We start from the raw sequence: 21,846 nt of genomic DNA, 5'->3' as shown, positions 1-21,846 counted from the left end.
AACAGCCCAGGATCAGATTAGCCTTTACCAGCTCTGTGTGTAATGAAACAGCCCAGGATCAGATTAGCCTTTACCAGCTCTGTGTGTAATGAAACAGCCCAGGATCAGATTAGCCTTTACCAGCTCTGTGTGTAATGAAACAGCCCAGGATCAGATTAGCCTTTACCAGCTCTGTGTGTAATGAAACAGCCCAGGATCAGATTAGCCTTTACCAGCTCTGTGTGTAATGAAACAGCCCAGGATCAGATTAGTCTTTACCAGCTCTGTGTGTAATGAAACAGCCCAGGATCAGATTAGCCTTTACCAGCTCTGTGTGTAATGAAACAGCCCAGGATCAGATTAGCCTTTACCAGCTCTGTGTGTAATGAAACAGCCCAGGATCAGATTCGTCTTTACCAGCTCTGTGTGTAATGAAACAGCCCAGGATCAGATTAGTCTTTACCAGCTCTGTGTGTAATGAAACAGCCCAGGATCAGATTAGTCTTTACCAGCTCTGTGTGTAATGAAACAGCCCAGGATCAGATTAGTCTTTACCAGCTCTGTGTGTAATGAAACAGCCCAGGATCAGATTAGTCTTTACCAGCTCTGTGTGTAATGAAACAGCCCAGGATCAGATTAGTCTTTACCAGCTCTGTGTGCTTTAGTGTTTTGTGTTGAACGTGCCACAAGCCACAAAGTATACAGCAGATTATCAGGTGTTTGAGACCAATGTCCAAAAACTGGTCTCCATTGATGGTTGTAGGTCTTCCAGCAGGACAACGACCCCAAACACACATCAAAAAGCACCCAGGAATGGTTTAAGAAGAAATGCCGGACTGTTCTGGAGCGGCCAGCGAAGAGTCCAGACCTGAATCCCATCCAAAACCAAGGGAGAGATCTGGAAAAAGCATTTGGTGGAGGGCATAGGTCCTTCTGTAGCTCAGTTGGTAGAGCATGGCGCTTGTAACGCCAGGGTAGTGGGTTCGATCCCCGGGACCACCCATACGTAGAATGTATGCACACATGACTGTAAGTCGCTTTGGATAAAAGCGTCTGCTAAATGGCATATATTATCCCTCAAACATTGAAGAATTAGAGCAGTTTGGTGCTGAAAAGAGGGGACACATTTGCCGGGAAGAGAGGTCCAGCAATTCCCCAGAACTGTGCCTCGACACAATCCTGTTTCCTGTCCAATGAATTGAATTTACCACGGGTGGACTCCGATCAAGTTGTAGAAACATCTCAAGGATGATCAATGGAAACAGGATGCACCTGAGTTCAATTTAAAGTCTCATAGTCAAGGGTCTGAATACTTATGTAAATAAGGTATTTTAGGTTTTTATATGTTTATATTTATATATTTACCTTATTTACATATATATATTTATATATATATTTAAATGAGCAAACATTTTTTTTTTTAAAGTAAAAAACATTTTGCTTTGTCATTAGGGGGTATTGTGTGTAGATTGATGAGGGGAAAAAACCAATTGAACCCATTTTAGAATAAAGGCTGTAACGTAACAATATGTGGGAAAAGGAAAGGGGTCTGAACACTTTCCAAAGGCCCTGTTTCATTTCTACCATGAAAGCATGATAAGAGATGGACTTTCCCCTTTATAACGCGTGGTTGAATAGGAACCAGCAGCACCCAGTCTGTTATCAGTAGAGCAGGCCGGGCTCCACCTCCACCTGCTGTAAAAGGTTTTGTGAGTATCTCAGGTTGAATAGGAACTAGCAGCACCCAGTCTGTTATCAGTAGAGCAGGCCGGGCTCCACCTCCACCTGCTGTAAAAGGTTTTGTGAGTATCTCAGGTTGAATAGGAACTAGCAGCACCCAGTCTGTTATCAGTAGAGCAGGTCGGGCTCCACCTCCACCTGCTGTAAAAGGTTTTGTGAGTATCTCAGGTTGAATAGGAACTAGCAGCACCCCGTCTGTTATCAGTAGAGCAGGCCGGGCTCCACCTCCACCTGCTGTAAAAGGTTTTGTGAGTATCTCAGGTTGAATAGGAACCAGCAGCACCCAGTCTGTTATCAGTAGAGCAGGCCGGGCTCCACCTCCACCTGCTGACTGCTGTAAAAGGTTTTGTGAGTATCTCAGGTTGAATAGGAACTAGCAGCACCCAGTCTGTTATCAGTAGAGCAGGTCGGGCTCCACCTCCACCTGCTGTAAAAGGTTTTGTGAGTATCTCAGGTTGAATAGGAACTAGCAGCACCCAGTCTGTTATCAGTAGAGCAGGTTGGGCTCCACCTCCACCTGCTGTAAAAGGTGTTGTGAGTATCTCCGGTTGAATAGGAACTAGCAGCACCCAGTCTGCATGATTACATAAGACACCTCTATTGTGGATTTGTTGTTGTACTCAAGGAAGGGAAGCAAGGTCTCTGCGATACATACTTTATGCTGTTCTACATTGACATAGATCTGTTGTACTTTATGCTGTTCTACATTGACATAGATCTGTTGTTGTACTTTATGCTGGTCTAATTTGACATAGATCTGTTGTTGTACTTTATGCTGGTCTACATTGACATAGATCTGTTGTTGTACTTTATGCTGGTCTAATTTGACATAGATCTGTTGTTGTACTTTATGCTGGTCTACATTGACATAGATCTGTTGTTGTTCTTTATGCTGGTCTACATTGACATAGATATGTTGTTGTACTTTATGCTGGTCTACATTGACATAGATCTGTTGTTGTACTTTATGCTGGTCTACATTGACATAGATCTGTTGTTGTACTCTATGCTGGTCTAATTTGACATAGATCTGTTGTTGTACTTTATGCTGGTCTACATTGACATAGATCTGTTGTTGTACTTTATGCTGGTCTAATTTGACATAGATCTGTTGTTGTACTTTATGCTGGTCTACATTGACATAGATCTGTTGTTGTTCTTTATGCTGGTCTACATTGACATAGATATGTTGTTGTACTTTATGCTGGTCTACATTGACATAGATCTGTTGTTGTACTTTATGCTGGTCTACATTGACATAGATATGTTGTTGTACTTTATGCTGGTCTACATTGACATAGATCTGTTGTTGTACTTTATGCTGGTCTACAATGACATAGATCTGTTGTTGTACTTTATGCTGGTCTACATTGACAGAGATATGTTGTACTTGATGCTGGTCTACATTGACATAGATCTGTTGTTGTACTTTATGCTGGTCTACATTGACATAGATCTGTTGTACTTTATGCTGGTCTACATTGACATAGATCTGTTCTTGTACTTTATGCTGGTCTACATTGACATAGATCTGTTGTTGTACTTTATGCTGGTCTACATTGACATAGATCTGTTGTTGTACTCTATGCTGGTCTAATTTGACATAGATCTGTTGTTGTACTTTATGCTGGTCTACATTGACATATATCTGTTGTTGTACTTTATGCTGGTCTGCATTGACATAGATCTGTTGTAGTACTTTATGCTGGTCTACATTGACATAGATCTGTTGTTGTACTTTATGCTGGTCTACATTGACATAGATCTGTTGTTGTACTTTATGCTGGTCTACATTGACATAGATCTGTTGTACTTTATACTGGTCTACATTGACATAGATCTGTTGTTGTACTTTATGCTGGTCTACATTGACATAGATCTGTTGTACTTTATGCTGGTCTACATTGACATAGATCTGTTCTTGTACTTTATGCTGGTCTACATTGACATAGATCTGTTGTTGTACTTTATGCTGGTCTACATTGACATAGATCTGTTGTTGTACTCTATGCTGGTCTAATTTGACATAGATCTGTTGTTGTACTTTATGCTGGTGTACATTGACATAGATCTGTTGTTGTACTTTATGCTGGTCTACATTGACATAGATCTGTTGTTGTACTTTATGCTGGTCTACATTGACATAGATCTGTTGTTGTACTTTATGCTGGTCTAATTTGACATAGATCTGTTGTTGTACTTTATGCTGGTCTACATTGACATAGATCTGTTGTTGTACTTTATGCTGGTCTACATTGACATAGATCTGTTGTACTTTATACTGGTCTACATTGACATAGATCTGTTCTTGTACTTTATGCTGGTCTACATTGACATAGATCTGTTCTTGTACTTTATGCTGGTCTACATTGACATAGATCTGTTGTTGTACTTTATGCTGGTCTACATTGACATAGATTTACCACAATTTAAGATGATTTTACACAATCTAAACATTCTAATGCCTCAAATGAAAGTGTCATTGATAAATCACGATGATGTCATTAGAATACAATATCAGTTGGTAGTAAAATATAATATTCATAGAAATATAATATTTATAGAAATATAATATTTATAGAAATATAATATATAATATTTATAGAAATATAATATATAATATTTATAGAAATATAATATTTATAGAAATATAATATTTCTTGGAACTTTTGAGTCAACGACGTGTTTCTGTACGTGTCTGTTTTATTTACTGAAGGTGTTATTTGTTCCATTGGTTGGCTGTGTGTGTGTGTGTGTGTGTGTGTGTGTGTGTGTGTGTGTGTGTGTGTGTGTGTGTGTGTGTGTGTGTGTGTGTGTGTGTGTGTGTGTGTGAGAGAGAGAGTCATAAAGAGGGAGGAAGAGAAACAGGTAGAACCTGATATGTAAGCAAAAGTAAAATTCTACGACCCAATGATCATTCCAGACTCTGTTTCTGTTGAGAGGTAACAGGTAAGACGACCATTGTAGTTAGTTATAGTTGATGATATTGTTATGTGTATTCATATAGTTGATGATATTGTTATGTGTATTCATATAGTTGATGATATTGTTATGTGTGTTCATATAGTTGATGATATTGTTATATAGTTGATGATATTGTTATGTGTATTCATATAGTTGATGATATTGTTATGTTTTCACATACAGTACCAGTCTAAAGTTTGGACACACCTACTCATTCAAAGATTTTTCTTTATTTGTTCTATTTTCTATTGTTGTTATTAGTATTGTTAATAGAAAATGATTATTTTCTATTGTAGAATAACAGTGAATAAATCAAAACTATGAAATAACACACGTGGCATCATGTAGTAACCAAAAAGGTGTTAAACAAATCAAAATATATTTTATATTTGAGATTCTTTAAAATAGCCACCCTTTGCCTTGATGACAGCTTTGTAAAGAAGAAAAAAAAAAGAAAAAACCTTGAATGAGTAGGTGTGTCCAAACTTTAGACTGGTACTGTAGTTGATTATGTAAATGAGATGTGTGGGGTGAATTGGTTCCATGCCCATCTGTGTTGCCCACGGTGATCTCTTACTGTATCATAGGCCTATAGGCTTGTCTGCTCAACATCTGTGTTCCCCACGGTGATCTCTTACTGTATCATAGGCCTATAGGCTTGTCTGCTCAACATCTGTGTTCTCCAGGGTGATCTCTTACTGTATCATAGGCCTATAGGCTTGTCTGCTCAACATCTGTGTTCCCCACGGTGATCTCTTACTGTGTCATAGGCCTATAGGCTTGTCTGCTCAACATCTGTGTTCCCCACGGTGATCTCTTACTGTATCATAGGCCTATAGGCTTGTCTGCTCAACATCTGTGTTCCCCAGGGTGATCTCTTACTGTATCATAGGCCTATAGGCTTGTCTGCTCAACATCTGTGTTCCCCACAGTGATCTCTTACTGTATCATAGGCCTATAGGCTTGTCTGCTCAACATCTGTGTTCCCCACGGTGATCTCTTACTGTATCATAGGCCTATAGGCTTGTCTGCTCAACATCTGTGTTCCCCACGGTGATCTCTTACTGTATCATAGGCCTATAGGCTTGTCTGCTCAACATCTGTGTTCCCCACGGTGATCTCTTACTGTATCATAGGCCTATAGGCTTGTCTGCTCAACATCTGTGTTCCCCACGGTGATCTCTTACTGTATCATAGGCCTATAGGCTTGTCTGCTCAACATCTGTGTTCCCCACGGTGATCTCTTACTGTATCATAGGCCTATAGGCTTGTCTGCTCAACATCTGTGTTCCCCACGGTGATCTCTTACTGTATCATAGGCCTATAGGCTTGTCTGCTCAACATCTGTGTTCCCCACACGGTGATCTCTTACTGTATCATAGGCCTATAGGCTTGTCTGCTCAACATCTGTGTTCCCCACGGTGATCTCTTACTGTATCATAGGCCTATAGGCTTGTCTGCTCAACATCTGTGTTCCCCACGGTGATCTCTTACTGTATCATAGGCCTATAGGCTTGTCTGCTCAACATCTGTGTTCCCCACGGTGATCTCTTACTGTATCATAGGCCTATAGGCTTGTCTGCTCAACATCTGTGTTCCCCACGGTGATCTCTTACTGTATCATAGGCCTATAGGCTTGTCTGCTCAACATCTGTGTTCCCCACGGTGATCTCTTACTGTATCATAGGCCTATAGGCTTGTCTGCTCAACATCTGTGTTCCCCACGGTGATCTCTTACTGTATCATAGGCCTATAGGCTGCTCAACATCTGTGTTCCCCACGGTGATCTCTTACTGTATCATAGGCCTATAGGCTTGTCTGCTCAACATCTGTGTTCCCCACGGTGATCTCTTACTGTATCATAGGCCTATAGGCTTGTCTGCTCAACATCTGTGTTCCCCACGGTGATCTCTTACTGTATCATAGGCCTATAGGCTTGTCTGCTCAACATCTGTGTTCCCCACGGTGATCTCTTACTGTATCATAGGCCTATAGGCTTGTCTGCTCAACATCTGTGTTCCCCACGGTGATCTCTTACTGTATCATAGGCCTATAGGCTTGTCTGCTCAACATCTGTGTTCCCCACGGTGATCTCTTACTGTATCATAGGCCTATAGGCTTGTCTGCTCAACATCTGTGTTCCCCACGGTGATCTCTTACTGTATCATAGGCCTATAGGCTTGTCTGCTCAACATCTGTGTTCCCCACGGTGATCTCTTACTGTATCATAGGCCTATAGGCTTGTCTGCTCAACATCTGTGTTCCCCACGGTGATCTCTTACTGTATCATAGGCCTATAGGCTTGTCTGCTCAACATCTGTGTTCCCCACGGTGATCTCTTACTGTATCATAGGCCTATAGGCTTGTCTGCTCAACATCTGTGTTCCCCACGGTGATCTCTTACTGTATCATAGGCCTATAGGCTTGTCTGCTCAACATCTGTGTTCCCCACGGTGATCTCTTACTGTATCATAGGCCTATAGGCTTGTCTGCTCAACATCTGTGTTCCCCACGGTGATCTCTTACTGTATCATAGGCCTATAGGCTTGTCTGCTCAACACAGGCTTAAAACACAACAAGAAACAAACAAACATTTTCTTTTTAGAATCTACTGTTAATGCTTTTCATGCAAGCAGGTATTTTGTTTGAAAGAGAGACTTTCCACAATATTTATTGTCTAACAACAACTTATACTTCCTCAAAACAGGTTGTGTGTGTTCATTAGTGCCCACCGTAGCAAAACATTTGGCAACGGAAACCGTTTCGGTCACGTTGTACAGCATTCGGAGTAAACTGTTTATGCAACGTTTTAAAACTGTTGGCTGCGGTGTAAACTAATGAATACGACCCATGTAGTAGCCTTCCGACTAGACTGTAGATGCCTGCCTGATGGGTATACTATGATGTAAGCTAGATATACTGGTTTTCTAAAGTTAGCTAGCTTCAATTAGCTTCACGCTCCATCTCAGACCTCATCCATCAGAATATACAGAGCGCTAGTCAGGTTCAATTAGCTTCACGTTCCATCTCAGACCTCATCCATCAGAATATAGAGAGCGCTAGTCAGGTTCAGTTAGCTTCACGTTCCATCTCAGGCCTCATCCATCAGAATATAGAGAGCGCTAGTCAGGTTCAATTAGCTTCACGTTCCATCTCAGGCCTCATCCATCAGAATATACAGAGCGCTAGTCAGGTTCAGTTAGCTTCACGTTCCATCTCAGGCCTCATCCATCAGAATATACAGAGCGCTAGTCAGGTTCAGTTCGCTTCACGTTCCATCTCAGGCCTCATCCATCAGAATATAGAGAGTGCTAGTCAGGTTCAGTTAGCTTCACGTTCCATCTCAGGCCTCATCCATCAGAATATAGAGAGCGCTAGTCAGGTTCAGTTAGCTTCACGTTCCATCTCAGACCTCATCCATCAGAATATACAGAGCGCTAGTCAGGTTCAGTTAGCTTCACATTCCATCTCAGGCCTCATCCATTAGAATATACAGAGCGCTAGTCAGGTTCAGTTAGCTTCACATTCCATCTCAGGCCTCATCCATCAGAATATACAGAGCGCTAGTCAGGTTCATTTCGCTTCACGTTCCATCTCAGGTCTCATCCATCAGAATATACAGAGCGCTGGTCAGGTTCAGTTAGCTTCACGTTCCATCTCAGGCCTCATCCATCAGAATATACAGAGCGCTAGTCAGGTTCAGTTAGCTTCGCGTTCCATCTCAGGCCTCATCCATCAGAATATACAGAGCGCTAGTCAGGTTCAGTTTGCTTCGCGTTCCATCTCAGGCCTCATCCATCAAAATATACAGAGCGCTAGTCAGGTTCAGTTAGCTTCACGTTCCATCTCAGGCCTCATCCATCAGAATATAGAGAGCGCTAGTAAGGTTCAATTAGCTTCACGTTCCATCTCAGACCTCATCCATCAGAATATAGAGAGCGCTAGTCAGGTTCAGTTAGCTTCACGTTCCATCTCAGGCCTCATCCATCAGAATATAGAGAGCGCTAGTCAGGTTCAATTCGCTTCACGTTCCATCTCAGGCCTCATCCATCAGAATATACAGAGCGCTAGTCAGGTTCAGTTAGCTTCACGTTCCATCTCAGACCTCATCCATCAGAATATACATAGCGCTAGTCAGGTTCAGTTAGCTTCGCGTTCCATCTCAGGCCTCATCCATCAGAATATAGAGAGCGCTAGTCAGGTTCAGTTAGCTTCACGTTCCATCTCAGGCCTCATCCATCAGAATATAGAGAGCGCTAGTCAGGTTCAATTCGCTTCACGTTCCATCTCAGGCCTCATCCATCAGAATATACAGAGCGCTAGTCAGGTTCAGTTAGCTTCACGTTCCATCTCAGACCTCATCCATCAGAATATACAGAGCGCTAGTCAGGTTCAGTTAGCTTCGCGTTCCATCTCAGGCCTCATCCATCAGAATATACAGAGCGCTAGTCAGGTTCAGTTAGCTTCACGTTCCATCTCAGGCCTCATCCATCAAAATATACAGAGCGCTAGTCAGGTTCAGTTAGCTTCACGTTCCATCTCAGGCCTCATCCATCAGAATATAGAGAGCGCTAGTCAGGTTCAATTAGCTTCACGTTCCATCTCAGACCTCATCCATCAGAATATAGAGAGCGCTAGTCAGGTTCAGTTAGCTTCACGTTCCATCTCAGGCCTCATCCATCAGAATATAGAGAGCGCTAGTCAGGTTCAATTCGCTTCACGTTCCATCTCAGGCCTCATCCATCAGAATATACAGAGCGCTAGTCAGGTTCATTTCGCTTCACGTTCCATCTCAGGCCTCATCCATCAGAATATACAGAGCGCTAGTCAGGTTCAGTTAACTTCGCGTTCCATCTCAGGCCTCATCCATCAGAATATACAGAGCGTTCCATCTCAGGCCTCATCCATCAGAATATACAGGGCGTTCCATCTCAGGCCTCATCCATCAGAATATATAGGGCGCTAGTCAGGTTCAGTTAGCTTCACGTTCCATCTCAGGCCTCATCCATCAGAATATACAGAGCGCTAGTCAGGTTCAGTTAGCTTCGCGTTCCATCTCAGGCCTCATCCATCAGAATATAAAGGGCGTTCCATCTCAGGCCTCATCCATCAGAATATATAGTGCGTTCCATCTCAGGCCTCATCCATCAGAATATATAGTGCGTTCCATCTCAGGCCTCATCCATCAGAATATACAGAGCGTTCCACCTCATCCATCAGAATATACAGAGCGCTGGTCATCAGGAAGATACAAAAGTCCAGAGAGGATATCATGTTAAGATCCCAACTTATTTATCTCGTGATCACGACATAAACGTTTTTGTTGTTGTTGAGCTGACAAGATAAACTCTATAACTAGGAGGGGACATATTGATAATAGATTGACGTTGTGGCTGAGGCATAACCCATTGTTGTTGTTGTAGACCCGGACAAACATACGTTATTTTTGCCACAATTTACCCCCTATGCACATTTTGCCATTTTTACATCTGTTTTACAGTCTCCACTGACCTACAATGGACCCATCTGTTTAACAGTCTCTATAATGTCCCCATCTGTTTAACAGTCTCTATAATGTCCCCATCTGTTTAACAGTCTCTATAATGGTCCCATCTGCTGTTTAACAGTCTCTATAATGGCCCCATCTGTTGTTTAACAGTCTCTATAATGTCCCCATCTGTTTAACAGTCTCTATAATGACCCCATCTGCTATTTAACAGTCTCTATAATGGTCCCATCTGCTGTTTAACAGTCTCTATAATGTCCCCATCTGCTGTTTAACAGTCTCTATAATGGTCCCATCTGCTGTTTAACAGTCTCTATAATGGCCCCATCTGTTTAACAGTCTCTATAATGACCCCATCTGCTGTTTAACAGTCTCTATAATGGTCCCATCTGCTGTTTAACAGTCTCTATAATGGCCCCATCTGTTTAACAGTCTCTATAATGGTCCCATCTGCTGTTTAACAGTCTCTATAATGGCCCCATCTGTTTAACAGTCTCTATAATGACCCCATCTGTTTAACAGTCTCTATAATGGACCCATCTGCTGTTTAACAGTCTCTATAATGGTCCCATCTGCTGTTTAACAGTCTCTATAATGGTCCCATCTGCTGTTTAACAGTCTCTATAATGGCCCCATCTGTTTAACAGTCTCTATAATGGCCCCATCTGTTTAACAGTCTCTATAATGGCCCCATCTGCTGTTTAACAGTCTCTATAATGGCCCCATCTGTTTAACAGTCTCTATAATGTCCCCATCTGTTTAACAGTCTCTATAATGGCCCCATCTGTTTAACAGTCTCTATAATGGTCCCATCTGCTGTTTAACAGTCTCTATAATGACCCCATCTGTTTAACAGTCTCTATAATGTCCCCATCTGTTTAACAGTCTCTATAATGGACCCATCTGCTGTTTAACAGTCTCTATAATGACCCCATCTGTTTAACAGTCTCTATAATGGCCCCATCTGTTTAACAGTCTCTATAATGTCCCCATCTGCTGTTTAACAGTCTCTATAATGACCCCATCTGCTGTTTAACAGTCTCTATAATGGCCCCATCTGCTGTTTAACAGTCTCTATAATGCACCCATCTGCTGTTTAACAGTCTCTATAATGGCCCCATCTGTTTAACAGTCTCTATAATGACCCCATCTGCTGTTTAACAGTCTCTATAATGGTCCCATCTGCTGTTTAACAGTCTCTATAATGGTCCCATCTGCTGTTTAACAGTCTCTATAATGGCCCCATCTGCTGTTTAACAGTCTCTATAATGGTCCCATCTGCTGTTTAACAGTCTCTATAATGCCCCCATCTGCTGTTTAACAGTCTCTATAATGGTCCCATCTGCTGTTTAACAGTCTCTATAATGGTCCCATCTGTTTAACAGTCTCTATAATGTCCCCATCTGCTGTTTTAACAGTCTCTATAATGGTCCCATCTGTTTAACAGTCTCTATAATGACCACATCTGCTGTTTAACAGTCTCTATAATGGTCCCATCTGTTTAACAGTCTCTATAATGACCACATCTGCTGTTTAACAGTCTCTATAATGGCCCCATCTGTTACACAGTCTCTATAATGACCCCATCTGCTGTTTAACAGTCTCTATAATGGCCCCATCTGTTTAACAGTCTCTATAATGGCCCCATCTGTTTAACAGTCTCTATAATGACCCCATCTGCTGTTTAACAGTCTCTATAATGTCCCCATCTGTTTAACAGTCTCTATAATGTCCCCATCTGTTTAACAGTCTCTATAATGGCCCCATCTGCTGTTTAACAGTCTCTATACTGTCCCCATCTGTTTAACAGTCTTTATAATGGTCCCATCTGCTGTTTTAACAGTCTCTATAATGGCCCCATCTGTTTAACAGTCTCTATAATGTCCCCATCTGTTTAACAGTCTTTATAATGGCCCCATCTGTTTAACAGTCTCTATAATGGTCCCATCTGTTTAACAGTCTCTATAATGGTCCCATCTGCTGTTTAACAGTCTCTATAATGGCCCCATCTGTTTAACAGTCTCTATAATGGCCCCATCTGTTTAACAGTGTTTTAACAGTCTCTATAATGGCCCCATCTACACAGTCTCTGTTTAACAGTCTCTATAATGGCCCCCATCTGTTTAACAGTCTCTATAATGGCCCCATCTGTTTAACAGTCTCTATAATGGGTTACCCCATCTGTTTAACAGTCTCTATAATGGCCCCATCTCTGTTTAACAGTCTCTATAATGGCCCCATGGCCCCATCTGTTAACAGTCTCTATAATGCCCCATCTGTTTAACAGTCTCTATAATGGTCCCATCTGCTGTTTAACAGTCTCTATAATGGCCCCATCTGTTTAACAGTCTCTATAATAACAGTCTCTATAATGGCCCCATCTCTGTTTAACAGTCTCTATAATGGTCCCATCTGCTGTTTAACAGTCTCTATAATGGTCCCATCCCAGTCTCTATAATGACCCCATCTGTTTAACAGTCTCTATAATGGTCCCATCTGCTGTTTAACAGTCTCTATAATGGCCCCATCTGCTGTTTAACAGTCTCTATAATGTCCCCATCTGTTTAACAGTCTCTATAATGGCCCCATCTGTTTAACAGTCTCTATAATGGTCCCATCTGCTGTTTAACAGTCTCTATAATGGCCCCATCTGTTTAACAGTCTCTATAATGGCCCCATCTGTTTAACAGTCTCTATAATGGTCCCATCTGCTGTTTTAACAGTCTCTATAATGGCCCCATCTGTTTAACAGTCTCTATAATGTCCCCATCTGTTTAACAGTCTCTATAATGGCCCCATCTGTTTAACAGTCTCTATAATCTGTTTAACAGTCTCCCCATCTGCTGTTTTAACAGTCTATAATGGCCCCATCTGTTACACAGTCTCTATAATGTCCCCATCTGCTGTTTAACAGTCTCTATAATGGCCCCATCTGTTTAACAGTCTCTATAATGTCCCCATCTGTCTCTATAATGTCCCCATCTGTTTAACAGTCTCTATAATGGCCCCATCTGCTGTTTAACAGTCTCTATAATGTCCCCATCTGTTAAACAGTCTCTATAATGGCCCCATCTGTTTAACAGTCTTTATAATGGTCCCATCTGCTGTTTTAACAGTCTCTATAATGGCCCCATCTGTTTAACAGTCTTTATAATGACCCCATCTGTTTAACAGTCTCTATAATGGTCCCATCTGCTGTTTAACAGTCTCTATAATGGTCCCATCTCTGTTTAACAGTCTCTATAATGTCCCCATCTGTTTAACAGTCTCTATAATGGCCCCATCTGTTTAACAGTCTCTATAATGGCCCCATCTGTTTAACAGTCTCTATAATGGCCCCATCTGCTGTTTAACAGTCTCTATAATGGCCCCATCTGCTGTTTAACAGTCTCTATAATGGCCCCATCTGTTTAACAGTCTTTATAATGGCCCCATCTGTTTAACAGTCTCTATAATGGCCCCATCTGTTTAACAGTCTTTATAATGGTCCCATCTGCTGTTTTAACAGTCTCTATAATGGCCCCATCTGTTACACAGTCTCTATAATGGCCCCATCTGTTTAACAGTCTTTATAATGGTCCCATCTGCTGTTTTAACAGTCTCTATAATGGCCCCATCTGTTACACAGTCTCTATAATGGCCCCATCTGTTTAACAGTCTATATAATGGTCCCATCTGTTTAACAGTCTCTATAATGGCCCCATCTGCTGTTTAACAGTCTCTATAATGTCCCCATCTGTTTAACAGTCTCTATAATGTCCCCATCTGTTTAACAGTCTCTATAATGGCCCCATCTGCTGTTTAACAGTCTCTATAATGGTCCCATCTGCTGTTTAACAGTCTCTATAATGTCCCCCTCTGTTTAACAGTCTCTATAATGTCCCCATCTGTTTAACAGTCTCTATAATGGCCCCATCTGCTGTTTAACAGTCTCTATAATGTACCCATCTGTTTAACAGTCTCTATAATGGCCCCATCTGTTTAACAGTCTCTATAATGGACCCATCTGCTGTTTAACAGTCTCTATAATGTCCCCATCTGTTTAACAGTCTCTATAATGGTCCCATCTGCTGTTTAACAGTCTCTATAATGGCCCCATCTGTTTAACAGTCTCTATAATGGTCCCATCTGCTGTTTAACAGTCTCTATAATGCACCCATCTGCTGTTTAACAGTCTATATAATGGCCCCATCTGCTGTTTAACAGTCTCCACTGACCTACAATGACCCCATCTGTGAAAGAGCGTCTCCTGGCCGTTCTGGATGATCTCGGCTCTGACGAGCTGAAGAGATTTAAGTGGTATCTAACTACAGAAAAGCAGCTGGATGGCTTCCCTCACATTCCAAAGGGCCGGATGGAGACATCTGACGGACTGGACATAGTGGATCAGATGGTGCAGAAATACAGGGGGAATGTGGCTGTGCAGATCACACTGGGCATCCTGAAGAAGATTAGCCGCAACGATCTCGCTGAGAAGCTAAACAGAGACTGTCCAATAGGTAATTCAGGATTCTTGTGTCTATAAGGTTTTGAGCAAATATATATATATTCTACATTTACATTTACATTTAAGTCATTTAGCAGACGCTCTTATCCAGAGCGACTTACAAATTGGTGCATTCACCTTATGACTTCCAGTGGAACAGCCACTTTACAATAGTGCATCTAAATCTTTTAAGGGGGGTGAGAAGGATTACTTTATCCTATCCTATTCTATTGTTTTGTTGAAATTCTATATATTTTCTTAAATAAGTTATACAGTATTTGTATGTTTGTGATTGACAAACTGGTAAAATGATCATTTTTCTTTGAAATGTGCATTCATTTCATGTGCTTAGATTTTTTTTCTCCAATAACGAGATATATTGTAAAATAAAAAATGTGTATATTTGTTTATTGTGTACTGTTGAGCGTCTAGAGAACAACGCATGCTTGCTAACTATTCTATAACCATTGTCCATCGTCAGGTCCTTCAGATGAAGATGGTGAGAAGTTCCAACATGAATATAAACTGGAAGTAAAAAAGAAGTTTCAGCATGTATTCAACGGGGTACCAAAGCAGGGCCATAAACAACTTCTCAATGAGATCTACACAGAGCTCTACATCACAGAGGGGGGAAGTGGAGAGGTCAATCAGGAACATGAGGTGAGACAGATCGAGATCACGTCCAAGAATCCAGCAAGACCAGAGGCTAAAATCCTCTGCAATGACATCTTCAAACAATCATCTGGAAAAGACAAACGTATCAGAACTGTGCTGACAAAGGGAGTCGCTGGCATTGGAAAAACAGTCTCTGTGCAGAAGTTCATTCTGGATTGGGCTGAAGGGAAAGCCAATCAGGATATCCAATTCGTAATTTCACTCCCTTTTCGGGAGCTGAATTTGGTGAGGGGGGAAAAGTACAGTTTTGTTGAACTTCTACATACATGTGTCTTAGAGACTGGAGTGATTGAGAGGGACTTTTTGAATCACATTTTAACAAAATTGCAAAAACAAGGAAACCACAATGAGAGCAAGTACAAAGTTGTATTTGTCCTTGATGGTCTGGATGAGTGCCGACTGACCCTCGACTACGAGACCGGTAAGAGCTGGTGTGATGTCACAGAGCCAACCTCAGTGGACGTGCTGCTGACAAACCTCATCAAGGGAAATCTGCTTCCCTCTGCTCTCCTCTGGATAACCTCCAGACCTGCAGCAACCAATCACATCCCTCCTGAGTGTGTTGACCAGGTGACAGAGGTACGAGGGTTCAATGACCCACAGAAGGAGGAGTATTTCAGGAAGACATTCAGTGATGAGGACCTGGCCAACAGAATCATCTCACACGTAAAGACATCAAGGAGCCTCCACATCATGTGCCACATTCCAGTCTTCTGTTGGATCTTAGCTTCAGTTCTGGAGCATGTGTTGAGTTCAGATAAGAATGAAGAGATGCCCAAGACTCTGACTCAATTATTTATTGGGTTACTGATATTTCAGACCAAACAGATGAATGATAAATATCACAAGAAAGGTGAGCGAGATCCACGCAGGGATAAAGAGAGCTTCCTGGCACTGGGGAAACTTGCTTTTAACCAGCTGGAAAATGGCAACCTCATTTTCTATGAAGCAGACCTGAAAAAGTATGGCATTGATGTCACCGAAGCCTCAGTGAACTCAGGAGTGTGTACACAGATCTTTAGACAGGACTATGGGCCGTACCAGAACAAGGTGTACTGCTTTGTGCATCTGAGCGTTCAGGAGTTTCTGGCTGCGTTATATGTTTTCCTCTCCTTCAACAACAGCCATGTAAACCCGATGACCGAAGATCGATCCTTCATCAGAAAATTTCTAGTGAAGTTGAATCCTGCCATCACCTTCCACACGATTGCAGTGGATAAAGCCTTACAGAGTGAGAATGGACACCTGGACCTGTTCCTCCGCTTCCTTCTGGGCCTCTCACTGGAGTCCAATCAGACTCACTTACACGGCCTACTGACACAGACAAGAAGCACCAGAAGCAGCTCACGGGGCCACGAGGAAACAGTCAAGTACATCAAGAAGAAGATCAGGAACACTCCATCTTCAGAGAGGTGCATCAATCTGTTCCACTGTCTGAATGAACTGAATGACCGTTCTCTAGTGGAGGAGATCCAAAGATACCTGAGTTCAGGAAATCTGTCCAAAACCAAACTGTCACCTGCACAGTGGTCAGCTCTGGTCTTTGTGTTGCTGACTTCAGAAGAGGAGCTGGATGTGTTTGACCTGAAGAAATACTCCAGATCAGAGGAAGGTCTTCTGAGGCTGCTGCCAGTGGTCAAAGCCTCCAGAACTGTTCTGTAAATACACGTTAAAAGAGTATATATACAGTACGGGTCAATAGTTTGGACACACCTACTCATTAAAGGGTTTTACTTTATTTTTAAAAATATTTTTTTCTACATTGTAGAATAATAGTAAAGACATAAAAACTATGAAATAACACACATGGGAATCATGTAGTAACCAAAAAAGTGTTAAACAAATCCAAAATATATTTTTTATTTTTCAAAGTAGCCATCCTTTGCCTTGATGACAGCTTTGCACACTCTTGGCATTCTCTCAACCAGCTTCACGAGAATGCCAAGAGTGTGCAAAGCTGTCATCAAGGCAAAGGATGGCTACTTTGAAAAATATAAAATATATTTTGGAGTTGTTTGACACTTTTTTGGTTACTACATGATTCCATATGTGATATGTCATAGTTTTGATGTCTTCACTAATATTCTACAACGTAGAACATTTAAAAAATAAAGAAAAACCCTTGAATGAGTCAGTGTGTCAGTTAGAATATACATATTCATGGTTGATTCTCAAATATTCTGCTACATGTACTGTACACAGTTGTCTAAATTAATTTCCATTGTGTTTTACTTTTCAAAGGCTTAATGGCTGTAACCTCACTGAGAAATGCTGTGAAGCCTTGGCCTCAGCGTTCAGCTCAACCTCCTCAAACCTGAGAGAGCTGGACCTGAGTGACAACAACCTCCAGGATTCAGGAGTGAAGCTGCTCTCTGCTGGACTGGAGAATCCACACTGTAAACTGGAGACCCTGAGGTCAGTAGTCTGTATTCGTTCACTAAAGGGGACAGATAGTTCTATATGTATTTATAGAGAACAATTAGTAGGCTGTCATTGTAAATAAGAATTTGTTCTTAACTGACTTGCCTAGTTAAATAAATAATATCAGAGTAATCAGCTGAATTTTAAGTGTCATAGTTACCTAACTGCAGATTCATGTTTGGAAGAGGAAGAATTACACAATCTATTGATATTATTCATTTTTTTTATTTCCAAGATGCTTTATTTCCTGAAGTCAAATGTTTTTAGTTATATAATTATGTGATTGTAATATTATTTTAATCAGGTCATTTTTTAAATGCAAATGCCTGTTGAGTTTGAGGAAGACACACACCTGCCATTTCCCCTTTTCACCACTAGAGGGTGTAAATATGTTCCCTTTTCACCACTAGAGGGTGTAAATATGTTCCCTTTTCACCACTAGAGGGTGTAAATATGTTCCCTTTTCACCACTAGAGGGTGTAAATATGTTCCCTTTTCACCACTAGAGGGTGTAAATATGTTCCCCTTTCACCACTAGAGGGTGTAAATATGTTCCCTTTTCACCACTAGAGGGTGTAAATATGTGATAAACTCTGCAGGTTGTCACGCTGTCTGATCACAAAGAAAGGCTGTGCTTCTCTGGCCTCAGCTCTGAGGTCCAACCCCTCCTACCTGAGAGAGCTGGACCTGAGCTACAATATCCCAGGAGACTCAGGAGTGAAGCAGCTCTCTGCTGGACTAGAGGATCCACACTGGAGACTGGAGAAACTCAAGTATGTAGAGAGCGTTTGTGGAGTTGTGGACAATTTTGGTTCAGGTTTCCTGGGTTAGTTATATTTAATCAGGGGCACCACATTCACCCCCCGGTGTGCTTTAGGACCATGTGGATGCCTCCATGTGGTCGGGTCGGCTGTTTGGAGTGTTTATACAACTGGAAAAAAAATATATATATGTCCCCCCCACTTCTAAAACCAAAGTTGAGCCCCTGTATTTTAATATCCAATAAACAATATTTGTGTGTGTGTGTGTGTGTGTGTGTGTGTGTGTGTGTGTGTGTGTGTGTGTGTGTGTGTGTGTGTGTGTGTGTGTGTGTGTGTGTGTGTGTGTGTGTGTGTGTGTGTGTGTGTGTGTTTTACTGAGTCACTGTTCTGCTTCTTGTGCAGTGTTGACCACCGTGGAGAGTACTGGCTGCTGAAAAAATGTAAGTTTTGACTGCTGTGAAGAAAATGTGAAATGTGTTACTGGTGATGAGACAGGAAATAGCATAACCTCAGAGTCAAATTACTCGACCGTTTGACCTACGTGGTCAGATGAAATATAAGCCGCCATCTTAAGGAAGTAGAATCAGACCCACTGGGCACAGACATCAGTTCAATGTCTAGTTTTGATTGACGTTTGGTTAAGTTAATAATAATAATAATAATAATATATGCCATTTAGCAGACGCTTTTATCCAAAGCGACTTACAGTCATGCGTGCATACATTCTACGTATGGGTGGTCCCGGGAATCGAACCCACTACCCTGGCGTTACAAGCGCCATGCTCTACCAACTGAGCTACAGAAGGACTAACCTGAATTCCACGTGAAATCAACGAAGAATTGTCACCCTGTCAGTGGATTTAGGTTAAAAGTTCCCAAATCCAGTCAGTTTTCAACGTTGATTCAACGTCACATGTACTTTCTTGTTGTTGAAATGACATGGAAACAATGTTGATTCAACCAGTTTTTGCCCAGTGGGATATACATATATATAAACTGTACAGGCTTGCAGACAAATGGTCATATAAAGTACAGACTGTAGATGAAAAAGACGATAAATGAAATAAATGAATAAACGATAAATGAAATACTAAAAAACACATTATTTACAAGTACTCTCTCTCTCTCTCTCTCTCTCTCTCTCTCTCTCTCTGTCTCTCTCTCTCCCTTTCTCTCTCTCTCTCTCTTTAACTACTTTTTATTGTGGCAGTACAGTACACAGTCAATATACAGTCTGTTAATTAGACGTTTTAATCAATGAGTCAATGCTCCTCATAAAAGGCCTTGGTGATTAACATTCTGATGATGATGATGATTTCTAATATTGATCTTACCCTATCAGATGCCTGTGATGTCACACTGGACCCGAACACAGCATGCAGACACCTCTCTCTGTCAGAGGGGAACAGGAAGGTGACACGGGGGATAGAGAAGCAGCCGTATCCTGATCACCCAGAGAGATTTGAGGACTGGCCACAGGTGCTGTGTAGAGAGGGTCTGACTGGGCGCTGTTACTGGGAGGCAGAGATGAGTGGGGGAGGCGATGACTTAGGAATGACGTACAGAGGTATCAACAGGACAGGAAACGCCGATGACAGTAAGCTTGGATGCAATGACAAGTCCTGGAGTCTGAGCTGCTCTGATTACGGTTACACTGCCAGGCACAATAAGGAGAGAACTGACTTACCTGCCTCCTCCTCGTCCAACAGAGTAGGAGTGTATCTGGACTGGCCGGCCGGCACTCTGTCCTTCTACACTCTGTCCTCCTCTGACACACTCACCCACCTACACACATTCCACTACACATTCACTGAGCCTCTCTATCCAGGGTTTTGGGTAGAAATAAACTCCTCGTTGTCCCTATGTGAGGTCAAACACCTTTAGGGAGTAATGGACGGATCTTGTTGTTATTGATTGGTGTTTGTAAATAATGTTTATTTAGTCAAATGGTTGATTTAGTCAATTCTGATTCTGTTTGAAGTCAATAACACTGAATGGACCTTTCCTGGTACACATTCGGCCAGATGAAGACAAATAAAACTGGTTGTTTTAAAAACTGTTTAATGTTGTTGTTTTTTCACATAAAAGAAGAAATGACAGTTAAAGTCTGTAACGGTGAAACGGCCATCTTTGTTAACGACATTACAGCAACAAAGAGGTCACTTCAAACAACAACAAAACAGTTTCTTCCCTCAGACATCATTTCACAACAGCAGAGTCTGGACTACTGTTATGTCCCCCATGATGCTGGTGTGATATAACAGAGTCTGGACTACCGTTATGTCCCCCATGATGCTGGTGTGATATAACAGAGTCTGGACTACTGTTATGTCCCCCATGATGCTGGTGTGATATAACAGAGTCTGGACTACCGTTATGTCCCCCATGATGCTGGTGTGATATAACAGAGTCTGGACTACTGTTATGTTCCCCATGATGCTGGTGTGATATAACAGAGTCTGGACTACCGTTATGTTCCCCATGATGCTGGTGTGATATAACAGAGTCTGGACTACAGATGATGCTGGTGTGATATAACAGAGTCTGGACTTATGTTCCCCCATGATGCTGGTGTGATATAACAGAGTCTGGACTACCGTTATGTCCCCCATGATGCTGGTGTGATATAACAGAGTCTGGACTACGTTATGTTATGTTCCCCATGATGCTGGTGTGATATAACAGAGTCTGGACTACCGTTATGTCCCCCATGATGCTGGTGTGATATAACAGAGTCTGGACTATGTCCCCCATGATGCTGGTGTGTTAGTCTGTCCCCCATGATGCTGGTGTGATATAACAGAGTCTGGACTACCGTTATGTCCCCCATGATGCTGGTGTGATATAACAGAGTCTGGACTACCGTTATGTCCCCCATGATGCTGGTGTGATATAACAGAGTCTGGACTACCGTTATGTCCCCCATGATGCTGGTGTGATATAACAGAGTCTGGACTACCGTTATGTCCCCCATGATGCTGGTGTGATATAACAGAGTCTGGACTACCGTTATGTCCCCCATGATGCTGGTGTGATATAACAGAGTCTGGACTACCGTTATGTCCCCATGATGCTGGTGTGATATGTCTGGTGTGATGTGATATAACAGAGTCTGGACTACCGTTATGTCCCCCATGATGCTGGTGTGATATAACAGAGTCTGGACTACCGTTATGTCCCCATGATGCTGGTGTGATATAACAGAGTCTGGACTACCGTTATGTCCCCCATGATGCTGGTGTGATATAACAGAGTCTGGACTATGTCCCCCATGATGCTGGTGTGATATAGTCTGGTACCGTTATGTCCCCCAT

The 21,846-nt window shown here is 41.9% G+C and overlaps 2 protein-coding genes across 3 annotated transcripts; both read left to right on the top strand.

Moving 5' to 3' along the window:
- Positions 1–1,048: 1,048 nt before the first annotated feature.
- On the top strand, positions 1,049–20,591 carry LOC118382568 (NACHT, LRR and PYD domains-containing protein 3-like). 2 transcript variants are annotated; one of them, XM_052519809.1, is made up of 7 exons: positions 1,049–1,305; positions 14,396–14,688; positions 15,157–17,008; positions 17,592–17,765; positions 18,371–18,544; positions 18,935–18,972; positions 19,875–20,591. In XM_052519809.1, the coding sequence occupies exons 2-7, from the start codon at positions 14,412–14,414 to the stop codon at positions 20,414–20,416; spliced, it is 3,057 nt and encodes a 1,018-aa protein (XP_052375769.1). In that variant the 5' UTR covers positions 1,049–1,305; positions 14,396–14,411; the 3' UTR covers positions 20,417–20,591. The 2 variants fall into 2 exon arrangements, with proteins under 2 accessions (XP_052375769.1, XP_052375768.1); XM_052519808.1 differs by lacking the exon at positions 1,049–1,305 and adding an exon at positions 4,490–4,668.
- Positions 7,310–11,485, top strand: LOC127930367 (uncharacterized). Its single transcript, XM_052520039.1, has 3 exons — positions 7,310–7,319; positions 7,653–7,813; positions 8,570–11,485. Exons 1-3 carry the CDS (start codon positions 7,310–7,312, stop codon positions 9,647–9,649), a joined length of 1,251 nt encoding a protein of 416 aa, XP_052375999.1. The 3' UTR covers positions 9,650–11,485.
- Positions 20,592–21,846: the final 1,255 nt, after the last annotated feature.

The sequence above is a fragment of the Oncorhynchus keta genome, chromosome 5 (assembly GCF_023373465.1).
Source record: "Oncorhynchus keta strain PuntledgeMale-10-30-2019 chromosome 5, Oket_V2, whole genome shotgun sequence".
NCBI classification, from domain to species: domain Eukaryota; kingdom Metazoa; phylum Chordata; class Actinopteri; order Salmoniformes; family Salmonidae; genus Oncorhynchus; species Oncorhynchus keta.
The sequence above is the reverse complement of the archived record's forward strand: the minus strand, read 5'-3'. Positions and strand labels throughout refer to the sequence as shown.